Source organism: Manis pentadactyla, chromosome 8 (genome assembly GCF_030020395.1).
Source record: "Manis pentadactyla isolate mManPen7 chromosome 8, mManPen7.hap1, whole genome shotgun sequence".
NCBI lineage: Eukaryota > Metazoa > Chordata > Mammalia > Pholidota > Manidae > Manis > Manis pentadactyla.
Genome location: NC_080026.1, coordinates 139,551,349 through 139,563,729, shown reverse-complemented (window position 1 = coordinate 139,563,729; position 12,381 = coordinate 139,551,349). Strand labels below are relative to the sequence as shown.

Genomic DNA, 12,381 nt, shown 5'->3' with positions numbered 1-12,381 from the left:
AGTGGCTGGCCCGCTGCCACACCCGAGCACTCCCGGGTCTACAGCTGCTTTCCTCCTACAAAGGCAGAGTGGAGCTTGGAAGCTGCAACAGACACAGTCTGGCCTGCAAAGAATAAAATATTTACTATTTGCCCCTTACAAAAAGTGTGCAGACCTCTGATTTAGGGTAAGCCCGTTTTTCTAGCCTCTTTTACCGTAGTAACCTCCTCACTGGCATTTATTCTTACCCCGCCACCACTCAGTCTCCAAAGGCCAGAGTGACCTTCCTAAAAAAGGTAAAGTTGACCTCATTCCTCTGCTTAGAATCTTACTATCCCAACTCAAAGTCCTCAGCAAGGTAATCCAGTCTTTTATTCACCATCGCCTGCCTCTCATTCTGGGCCACTCCCCTCTCTGCCAGACAAACTAGTACTCGTTTACCAGAATGCACCATGTTCTCTCCCATCTCCACGCCAAGCCCCTCCATCAGAACATTCTTCTTGTTTCCCTTCCTTCCTCTTCCCACACCCTGCCTTCCTCCCCTTCACTCCTCACCCAAGTCTGGATACTGGGCACTTATATCACCATCCCGTGACATGACCTGCCCTCGGGATGGTGCAAACTCCTGTTTGCTAGTCAGTCCCTGTCCAAACAAAGGACTGCCTGAGGCAGGAAAGGGGTTTCTCTATGCCAGTAGCCAGCACTAGGAGCTCTTAGGGACACTGTTGTGAGCTTTCCAGATAAACTAAGCTGAAAGCCAGCACCAAACACCCTTTTCTTAAATTGCCTCTCTGAAGCCATGCAGGGAAAGTCATTCTCTTATGCAAGAGGCCCCTTCAGACGCCAGCATTTTAGCAGCTATCAGTTACTGTGCACCTGTTTACAGAGCTTTCCCTGCATCATCTGGAATCTTCCTAACAACATGTAATGGTCACAGGGAATAGTACCCGTCTTACAGAAGAGGAAACAAAAGTAACCTGTCAAGTTAACACAAAGCCAGTGAAAGGGTTAAAATGGGGATTTGTCCCAAATGCCCTTCTATCCTGATTAACATCAAGTTGAAGAGACAAGCCTAAACCATGTGATAAAACTGGAGAATGGCAAGCAAGATACAGCCAACTGCTACACACCCAGACCCTAAATGAAAGGAAAGGTCAGATTCTAGGACTCAATACTTGATGTTAAGAATGGCTGGGCAGTGATTCATGAAATAAGTGGGATCTGAGATGGATTCAGAAGATAGGCAGGGCATAGTGGACAGAAAGAAAACAAAAAGAATAGTCTAAGTTGGGAAATATGAGCAAAGATATGGGGATGGGAAGAGTCACTGAATAATAACAGAAAAACCAAGTGGTCAGGCCCAATGGAAGGGATCTGGGGTGAATGGAGAGACTCACGGGGGAGGTCAGGAAAAAACCAAGAAACTGCTATTTTTATGTTTAAATATAGCTACAACCAAAGCCAAATAACCTTAAAATGCCTGAGAGTTAATTAACAGTTGCATCTAACATTTGAACCACACTTTACAGATTATAAAAGTATTGCACATTGAGTTTAACAAAAAAATCTTACGATGTAATTTCTAGATAAGCAAGCTGAAATTCAAAAAGGGACTTGAGAACTGATAAATAAATGGCAGGCAGGAACTAAACCCAGAACTTCCCATCAAAACAACTGACTTAAAATCAAGTATGATTTAATACTACCATATGTCCTATAAATTTTTATCTGATTATGTAACTAAGATCAGCCCAGTTTCTTGAACAGGCAGCTAATTTCAGGGACATTACAATGTAGCTGTGCGCAGTGAGCTTAATACATTCATCTTAAAATTACACCTATCTATTTCCTGAAGGAGAATCTCCCCAAGAAGCTCTTCCTGTAAATTAAAGTGCAAGGATGTTACAAACCGTTTTCTTGTTTGACAGCTTTCCCCAGACAATAGGTTTCTAAAGGCCTTTTTCAATGGAGCAGGATAAGTATTAAGTGGGAATTCTACAACAGAATGTAGACAGCAGATTGGGTTCAACTAACCAAACACTATATCCCTTCTTGACTCAAAGTAAGCAATGATAAATACTAGAGGCTCAATTTCTATACACAGAAATCAATCACAATACTCTAAAAATAGTGACTATGACTGAAAAATTTTGCATCACAAATACTGGTTTCATTGACTCTAAGGAGCCGTTTCCCCCATTTTATTTACCATTTTTGAAATCAGATTATCTCTTATAGCCTATGAAACACAGTAACTTCCTGGAATTGATGACAGAGTTCCCTTAATGTTTGTTACCTTTCCCCAAGTGATTTGTTTTTCTGTCATAATGTCTGTGGAAGCCCTTTAGAAAGGCTCTCTCTACAAGACTACACAGATACCCATATTACTTATACTATCTCGGACTCAAGCTTGAGTTAAGCAGATGAGCCTTTATTTTTTTAGTATTACTTCTTTAGGAAAAGATTAATGTCTAATTTAATGCAATAAACCAGATCATGGATAAAGAAACTGATTAAAACAAAATCACCCTGTAATAATAATAAATCAAGACACTTAAAACTACCAATGATGAAAGGAACCAGACAAAAAGCTATATAAAACCAGGCAATAGTTAATTACAACTCCCCGCTCCAACCCCTCCCCATAGTTTCTGGGGAAAAGCAATTAATGTACACAGGCAGCAAGACCTCCAGCTCCCCTGCAAGAGACCAACTACAATCCACCGAGTTACTGTACCTGGCAGGCAGTTGTGTGTCATGTGACACCTGCAAAGGACATCCATTCAGTGAAAGCGGTCCAAGGAAAGGTGATAGGGACTGGGTGATAGGGACCCACATGAAAATCTGCACAGACATTTAACAACTTCCAAGCAGCAGGTACTGTTCAGAGTGTAAAGTGTTCAGAGGCATAAGCTAACCAACAACGGGTCAATTCCTTCTGGCAGCCTCTGCCTGGTTCTACCATTTTGACTCTAAGCATAAAAGCTCACCTAGCCCCCCTTTGGAGTGATGACTGCGGCCACAGGCAGCTTGCTTCAGGGGAAGGAGAGGCAAGCCACCAGTGGCTGTCACTCATGCGCCTTGTCACTAGCAGAGTAATTACTAATTTCCTTCAAGCCCATTCTACTGCTCACAGGGAGATGGGGAATCCTTGAAATCACCATGCTGACCTGGCCCAAAAGCAAAACCTATGTTCTTTGGGGGTGAAAAAATCTAACACAGTACATTTTCTTCAGGAGTTACCATCCAAGCCCCCAAAAACTACTAGTTTTAAAAGCAAAAGGAAATCATAAGCCTCTCTCCACAGTACTCAATCCTCAATCTTCAAAATCGAGGGAGCCCAGCTAAGCCGCGGCACTCCTCCTCGTGCTCAGTGGGCTCTGTCCCCACTCAGGTGAGGGCCCAGCCTCAATCTCAGGCACTCAGTGGCCATCACCGAGGAGGAAGGCCAGTCCAAAGTGCAGTGCAGACTAGAACTTTCACGAACAAACGCCTCATAAACCACCAATCGGAAATAAATTTTACTACACCTTAAGTTCTACAGTCTATAACCAGTGCACAGTAACCTCCCTGAAACGTCTCATGTCTGTTACCTCTTATGAACATTTCTTTATGAAGGTTGAGTCTGGGCATGACCAGCTTCTGGACCAGCCTCTTTATTCTCATTGCTGAGCACTAATCGCTAACACTTACATTGCCCTTTATCATCATCAACTTCTTCGGTAGAATACAGTTCAAACTAATATTTGCACAACCATCTGACAAAATGATGAAGAGCTATAAATGTGTTAAGTCCAGTTAATTATAAGGCCTAAGCATATGTGGATTAAGATAGAAAGCTTTGAGTACACACAATCAAAAAAACATGTGGGTAATTACCGCAAAGCAATTTTAAGAAAGATAACTCAGAATACCACACTTTTGATATGTTCCAAATTTTACTGTAGAGGTTTGAAACTACCCAACGTTCGATTCAGTTTAATTCAGAAAACAACATATTTCTGTCAGGACTTGCCTTTAGGAAAGAATACCACTTTCAAACTTCAACATCGCACTTAAAATATACCATATTAGACTTAACTCATTTTAATTTATCCATCTTGTCAACAACTTCTTAAAGAAAACTGAAAGAAACCAGGAGCTGACAGAGGCACTCAGTCCTCCCACCTCCCTGCCCTTAAACAGGTTTTGCTTTACTCATCAAAATTTTGAGTAAGTGGAGCTGTCACTCACTTGGCACATGCAAAGTGAAAAAAAGTAAAACATCTTAAATAAACATAGAAGAAACAATCAATAAACTAGGTCATATAAAATCTCAAAGAACATACATCTTTACAAAAATTTCTTAAGAGCACTGTTTCACTTGCTTAATAATCTGGGCACTGTTTGTCCCATGGGCCAAGGAGTTCCCCATGTCACACGGCCAGGGAGAGGTGCAGGAGGTGGGTGCAAAGGTCACCGGCAGGGCCAAGACTGAGGAAAGATGACAAGATCCCTGACCAGAGGCTGTGAGTTAGTTGGGTCAAGAAAGATGTACCTCAAGTAAAGACAAAAAAGCATTATTATGATAAGTTTAAAGGTTCACAATGTTCAGTAAGATGGTTGGACAAAAAAAGTCACCATCTGGCTCCGAATCTAGAATACTAATTAAACTTCTGAGTAAGAATCAGCTCTACATTCAATTATGATTACGGGAAAGAATGCAAGCTTTATTTTTTTTACTCGAAGATGACGTGCAGCTTTGTGGGAAGCTGGGGCAGGACAGAGTCCCGAGCCCGCCGCCTACCACCTTAGAACTTGGCGCCTTGGCGCATTTAAGGCAATAATGAAGGAAAAGACCAAACGCAAGCTTCAAGAGGAAAGAGTTAAGTCTGGAGACTTAAAAATACGCGACTAGAGAAACAGACAATGAAACTGAAGAGTTCCAGAACCTTACAAAGGGCCCGCAAGGATCAGGCGGTCCAACCCCGTCTAACGACCGCACAGGTGCCTAGACGACCCGGCCCCGCGCGGCGTCCCACCCCCGGCGGCTCCGCGGGGACGGCGGTTTGCGGTGTGAGCCCCCGTCTCAGCAGAGACTCACGGAGCTGCGCCCAACGCGGGCGGTAGCCCCGGCCCCGGGAGGCCCCGCGCTCGCAGGCGCGGTGACCTTGGGCCCTTACGGAAGCCGGCCCGGCCCGCCAGGTGCGCGCGGAGCTCACCTTCCGCCACGTCCTCGTCCACGGCCCCCTTGACCTGCGAGAAGCACCACTGCAAGTCGTTGCCGACCACCGGGCAGCCGCCGCCTCCGGCTCCTGCGAACACACCGGCGCGTCAGGCCCGCGCCCCGGCCCCGCCCGGCCCCGCGCCCGGCCCCGCCCGCGCGGGCACTCACCTGCCATGCCGGCCTGCCGGCGGCCGGGCGCACGGGCGCCGACGGCGGCGGACCAAGGCGGCGGCCGCGCGCTGCTGCCGCCCAGCACCTCAGCCCGGCCGCCGCCGCCGACGCCGGGGAGGGATTTTTTTTCCCCTTTTCAAAATGGCGCCCAATGTCCGCCGCCCCGCTCGATGACGTCATCCCCCTCCGCCTCCCGGGGGCGACGGGCGGGGGCGAGGCCGCCTGGAGGCCGCTGCGCGGGGCGGGGCGTCGGGAGGCTGCGGGGGCTGCCGGGGGCTGCGGTCTCGCCGACTGCGCCTGCGCGATCCGCTCGTGCCGATCCGCACCCCGCGCCCCGCCCCCGGCCAGGCCCTGGCTCGGAGCCTACTCTGCGCAGGGCGGCTGCGGGACCCGACCAGATGCTCCCTCGTAGACCAGCCGCGAGGCCGTCCCCGGCCGGCCTCCTCTCTGGGGTCACGGGAGGGCTCGAGGCGGCCCTAGGCCAATAGGAGCGCGGTCCTTTGGCGGGGTAGCCAATGGAGGGTGCGCTTGGCGGCGGAAGGGTGGAGCGTCCGGCCCGGGCCGCGCCTGGAACGTGCGCCCCTGGCCAACTTGCCCAGCTGTCCAAAGCCACCTCCTCAGAGTGAGCCCCAAGGAATCCGTGCCCACCCTTAATGGCGGCCCTGCCCAGCGCTCCTGTTGTCCCCCAGGTTGCCAGTTGAGGGGTCCCCTGAGCCTCTGCATACAGTCTGAGGGAAACTTGGTGTCGCGCTGCTGTTCTTTCGTTCATGGATGTTTTTCCTGTGGCATACGGAGAGGTCATCCGTTTATAGGTTTCGTGTGTCGGAAATCATAACTGAACGATATTGTGAAGATGACAGTGACCGTATCGAATGGCTAGCAGATGATTATTCCAAATGGGGAACATTTGTCCACTTGTTAGCTCCAGTACGTGCCGCACGTTGTCCACAGTCGAGGGGATGCGGTGGTGCCCAGAGCAGACATGTCTGCCCTCGGGAGCTCACGTCTCAGGGAGACACACAAAACCAGGGGGTGGGGATCAAACTGGAATAAGTCAGACGGAGCTGGATGGAAAAACGGCGCCGGGGAGGCGGGACAGGGAGTGTAGCGGGAGGGTTGCAGTTCTAAACAGGGTAACGAGCAGACCTTGAGAGATGAGAGAGCAAGCCACGTGGACAGCTGGGGGAGGCTGTGGGGTGGGTTGGACACCAGGCACGATGGGAGGCCGTGGGGCCATGAGCCAAGGAGGCTTTCTCTGCTGAGAAGGGTCTGTGTGGACCTAAGTGTCAAACCAGGGGGCCTAGTGAGGTCATGGGGTCATCAACGCAACCAGACGAGCGTTCGGAGGTCACAGGTGTAGTGCGGGGAGAGGAGTGGAGGACCAGTCAGGGTTCACAGGTGCGCGTTCAGAGGCACAGCCCTGGACTACAGGTACAGTGGACGCGGTGTGAAAGTAAGAAGGGGCTTGAGAACAAGTGCCGTCTGGCCATCAGAGTGCCGGGAGAAGGCCGATTCCTGGCTCCCGGGCGGTGTGGGTGTGGCCCACGGAAAAGTTGGTCGTGACCTTGTGGAACTGTTGCAAAGACATTTGCATATTCAAGTCTGGGGCACACAGGGAAGTCGGAACCCGGAGGCATAAATCTGGGAAAGAGCAGGAAGAGCCACTTCCGACCAGGAGACACTGCGTGCGCTCACCGCAGGAGGGAGGGTGGATGGGGCAAAGGACCAGGCAGAGGGCCCCGAAGAGGGCAGGGGAGGTGCAGCCCGTAAGGCGGGCTTCTGGAGAGCCCGGAGCGTGTGGAATCCTGAGCCCGGCAAAGACGGGAGGAAGCGGCAGGCTGTCAGACGCTGCAGTGATGTGCGCAGAGGATGAGACATTTCGTTGCAACATTTCAGATGCCATTGCTGACCTGGACAAGAACAATTGCTGCGAAATGGACAGGGCAAACCTGTTTTGAGAGGGTTTAAGAGAAAGTGGGAGGGAAAGAAATGGAGGCAGTAAGTAATGACAACGTATTTCTGTGAAGAGGAGCGAGAAATGGGGCTGTAATCTCCTTTTTTAAACATGTGGATTTAGCCAGTCTGTGCCCCTGCACAGCTGAAAAGCCTAGTTAACTGTTAGACTCTCTCATATGCAATTGCTTTACTGTTTGTTAAAGATAAGTCTTTTGAAGTGATGGCAAGATTAGTTTTAGTTCTGATGGTATTCTTTGGTTAATTAGTACCATTAAATTAAAATTAAAAAACAACAAAGATAACACAAAAGTAAACTCCCTGAAAGTAGCTGCCTTCCGTGGGTCTCACTGTGCATCAGCTGATCAGCAGGAGACTTTTAACCATCCTGTTTCATGACGCTAAAGAAGTTTAAGTATCTCAGTGAGTCGCTCTGGTCTTGAATTGGTGTTTACAAGTCCCTGGGTGTAACAAGGCAATTTTCTTGTTGTATTATTTTTAGATCTCATGGCCAAATTGTGAAATGCCTGATGTGTATTAGAATCTAGCTTACTGCATTAATACAAGAGAATGTTATTCAGTAATAAAAATGAACTACTGATACAGACAGTATTTGTAGATGACTTTTTGAGAAACTATGCTGAATGAAAGGAGCCATTCACAAGAGTACACGCTGTATGATTGCATTTGTATTGTGATAGTTAGTCTTATATATCAACTCTACTAGGGTATGCTGTCCAGTTGTTTAATCAAAGATGAATCTAGGTTTTGCTATAAAGGTATATTATAGATGCGTTAACTTAAAGCAAAGGAGATTACCCTTGATAATGTGGATGGGCCTCATCCAATCAGTTGAAGACTTTATGAACAAATAACGGGTTCTCACAGAAGAAATTCTGCCTCAAGGCTAAAATACCAACTGTTACCTGAGTTTCCAAGCTGCCATACTGATTTCAGACTTGCTGTTCCCCGCACAGTCATGTAACCCAATTTCTTAAAATGACTCTCTCAATATACACAAATATATCCATTTGGCTCTGTTTCTCTGGAGAACCCTGAAGTTCTAAGCCAGGCTAAATGACCTTGCAGTGGTGGGGGAAATCGGTTGTGGGGCAGGGAGGGTATTGACTGGGAGAGAGCAAGAGAGAACTTTCTGGGGTGATGGAAATGTTCCATATCTTGTTGGAGAAGTTGTTACACAGGTGTATACAGTTGTCAAAATTCATTGAACTACACACTGAAAGTGGGTTCCTTTTATTGCATGTGAGTTATATCTCAAAAAACTGCTTTTTAAATGGGGGGGATCTAGTAACCACAATGTTGCTCATGTGATTGTATAGTAATGATACCAAAATAAAAAGAGAAAAAAGAACTGATTTTTAAAAAGCTTAACTTACTGTATATCTAATTTTTCCCCAGGCCTAAAGAGGACTTTGTATCTTAAAAGTTTGAAAAAAATCACAGAAGAATGTACTTAATTGTTCTTCCCTGCATATCTCAGTTTTTTTTAAAATTTCTTTGATTTACTTAAATTTCAATGACTACTTACCATTTACACTACTAAATGTGGATTGTTTTCAAGTTCACATTTAGTAAGTAGCTCAGAGTTATCATAGATACATAGATATACCCTAGTGGTAGGGGGTACAAACTTCTACCCTAAAGAACACCAGATTTAGAAACTTGTCCAGGTAAGGGGGTCCTGATCTACCCTTCCTGTGAGATGCTTGGGCTGGCCAGGTGGGCTGGAGAGAGCAGCCACAGAAGCCACAGAAGCCATCCAGGGTGTGGGTCCTTTGGGCCATTCATCCCGCCAAGCCATGCTGGGAGCTGTGGCAGAGTCAGAGTGCAGCTGACCCTCAACATACTGGACTCCTTGAAGCCTTGGGAGGTCACAGCCATCCTGGGCAAACATGTAGAGGGCCTGCCTCTTCTGAGGATGAGGCAGAGGGACAGCCCATGTGGGCAGATAGGCGTTGGGGGAGCGCTCAGCTGCCAGGAGAACTTGAGGGTGCTTCTGAGACTCAGAGTAGCCCGGTCCCTGGCTGCCGGTCTCTCGGAGCTAGGGATTAAGTGTAACAAGGTCCCTGAGGGGAAGGGGGGACCTCAGGACTGCTCAGGACTCTATATCCTAAATGCTTAGACAGACAGTTATGATTAAAATGAATTCTTACTGCTATGGGGTGTTTGGGTGCACAATGATGTATTTCTATATGGAGACAACACAAATTGAATGGGTATATTTTTGTAAATAGCTTCCCAGTTAATTAATGATAAGTAATGGGAAACCAACTCTCAAGGAAAAAAGAAGCTCCGATCTGCGGTGTCTGCCCATTCCTATAAAGCACCCACACAGCCACCAGGGTCCAGCTGCCCATGTGATGTGGCTGAACACAGAGCTGGGCGCCATCTGCAGTGGGCACTCAGCTCTTCCCCGCACACCCTCATCCTGGCACCTGGAGGGCACCTTGCTGACCTGGGCATCACGGCTGCATGGTGCAGAGTCCCACCTTAGACACCACACTGTGAGTGTGAGCACAGACCTTGGGGCCAGACAGGCTCTGTGAGCTTCACCTCGTGGACCCTCGATTTTCTTGTCTCGGAAGTGGGTCCTCATCATGTGGCTCCCATGGCTGTGGGGGGCACTCCCAACACATCAGTACTGTCACCGTTGGTCTTGTCAGTAATCACTGAATGTCAGGGACACAGGCAAAGGCTGAGATAGTTTCAGATAGAGCAGGGACAAGAGACAAGGGACCCAAACAAATGGGGAGATTTGGAGCAACTGGCAGTTGAGCAAGAAAGGAAGTTCCTCCCACTTCCAGGAGGACCCAGGGAACTCCCATCACGTGGAGGTGTGGCTTCAGTGTGTGACTAAGTGTGCTGGGGCCCCATGCCACTCCTTCTAAGGATGGGGATGCTGACTCTCTCTGCACCTAGACAGGCTCAGATGCTCTCGTACCGATAAGGTCATGGGCTTCTAATCACTGGTGTTTTCATAACACAAACTTTCGTTCCACTCATCTTTTGAAACTGGTGGCAGAAGGTCTCATCTGAGGTAATTAGCACCTGCTTTTCCCCAGGAATGGTGGGCAGTGGGTGGTGGCCAGAGACTGAGGTCCATAAAAAAACAGCGAAGGGTTAAAAGGCAGGACATCACATCTTGCCATGTGGCATGAGAGCCCTTTGGTTTGGGGATGGGAAGCTGAATCCCAAAGGGAGCCGCTTGGCAGGTCACAGACAGCCTTTGAGGGCTGAGCCCCTGGGGCAGAGGGTCCTGGCTCCTGCGCCACCCAGGTGCTCTTTCCTCAGCCTCCCAGGTGCGGGTGAGGGTGCCCTAGGGGCAGCAGTGCTGTGGACTGTGAGGCGGGAGGTGGCTTTATGGAGTGTCCCGCCCTTCCAGGGCCGCGTCCCCGTGCACTGGGCCAGGCTGTGTGCCGTGGCACCCTAGTGGGCACAGGAGGCAGCTGTTGCCCTGGGCCCTGGCCTGGGGTGGGGATGTCTTTGTCCACAGTGGCACAAGGCTAGCTTTTCCTTTGGGTCTGTCTTTGTATTTTGAAAATTCTTTTCTTTTCAAAGAGTTTGTTTTACAGAATCCACACGGAAGGCTCTGCAGCTTTCCACTTAGGCGGGAGGGCTGTGTTGTGTAAAAATTAAATGCGTGTTTAAATTACTGCATTCTATGCCCATTAGCCTGCTTTGCTTTCCTTCCTTTGAGGGCCTGACAGGTGTCAAGGCCTGGAGAGGCCTGGAGGGGCCCTGCCCACTCATCTGAGGGGAGGACAGGGCAGAGCAAAGAGGCGGGGGCTGCTATCTGTGAGGGGCTCCTGGGTCTTCGGGGTGAGCACAAGTGCCGCCGAGGCCCCAGGACTCAGAGCTCTGACCAGGGGCCAGGAGCAGGCGGCTGCCCTCTTTTGGGGTCCTGTGTCTGCTGCTCTACGTGTGGCTCCTCAGGTCAGGGGAGGGGTGGAGGTGAGCCTGTGGGGCTGGCGGAGCTGCCATCCTCTGCTTGCAAGTCCACGCAGGGCGGAGGGGTCTCCCCACCACCGGGGGCCCCCCCGAGCCATCCCACTGAGCTGGGCTCTCGGGCCCCAGGGCACGGCTGCTTTTCTGGAGTGAGTTCCAGGCTGCTGGGGAGGCAGGGCCCGACCGTGCCTATTCCTCCGGGTGGAGGGGGTGGGAAGTTCCTGGGGGCTCCAGGGAAAGGCTCCTGTCACTTGAGAGGTGCTGCTACACCGCTGTGGGCAAGGCCGCACTCCACCCAGATGCAGGGCTGAAACCCAGCCCTTGGGAGAGGAGCCTAAGCCCGCGGGCGAACGGCCTGCTGGCAGAGCTGGCCCGCTGCTGGACTGCCCGCGGCTCTTGCCTCCAGGTGCTCAGCTGAAATCACGTCTGCAAAGACCCTTTTCCCAAATATGGTCATGTCCACAGGCTCCAGGGATAAGGACAGAGATGCCGCTTTGGGGGCTCCCTGTCACACCGTTGTGGCCAGGCCAAGGTGCTCCTGCACCCTGCTGAGAGTGAGCGTGTCTCTGTTTGGAGGATGCTGTGTTCAGTGGGCACGAGGCCGTGCTCCCCAGGCCGATGGGAGAGTGAAAATCAGCACATTCTGGAAGGTTTAGCTGTGCCTGGGCATGGGGTGCCCTGAGCCACCACACGTGTGCCTCCTGTCAGGGACACAGTAGCAGTGCACGTAGGTCACAGAATCTTTGGCTTTGGGGCACCGCAGATGCTCCTAGAGCTCTGCCCATCACTGGCAGTTCAGAGGTCATCGAAGTAGCCTGTGACTGGACCCCTCCTCTGAGCGTGGCCTCCCTCTTGTGTCCCACAACATCCTGCTCTGGAGCTAGGGTTCAATGCACTCTGCTCTCGTGGTTCTGCAGCTCTCCCAGGATGTCAGAAGCAATGGTTCATGGGTGGAGACTCTTCCTGGGAGCTCAGCACACCTAGGGAGCCCCCACACCCCGCTGGTCGGTCCCCCAGTAGGCACATGTGCCCCCTCTTGCTTTCCTCTGGCCCTGCTGCAATGTCACTTCATTTCTAGTGCAGAAGCATGGACACAGGGAGGGGAC

At 50.2% G+C, this 12,381-nt stretch overlaps 1 protein-coding gene across 4 annotated transcripts in view; it reads right to left on the bottom strand.

Moving 5' to 3' along the window:
- Positions 1-5,800, bottom strand: part of PPP2R2D (protein phosphatase 2 regulatory subunit Bdelta) — a 34,101-nt gene extending 28,301 nt beyond the window's left edge. For 2 of the 4 annotated variants that reach the window (XM_036923733.2, XM_057506493.1), the window contains exons 1-2: positions 5,354-5,493; positions 5,181-5,273 (exon numbers count right to left, since the gene is read on the bottom strand). In XM_036923733.2, the coding sequence (XP_036779628.1) occupies positions 5,181-5,273; positions 5,354-5,360 (100 nt within the window). In that variant the 5' untranslated portion in view covers positions 5,361-5,493. Of the gene's footprint in view, positions 1-5,180; positions 5,274-5,353 lie in introns of all 4 variants that reach the window. The other 2 variants (XM_057506492.1, XM_036923725.2) reach the window with 2 other exon arrangements.
- Between the last annotated feature and the right edge of the window lie 6,581 nt (positions 5,801-12,381).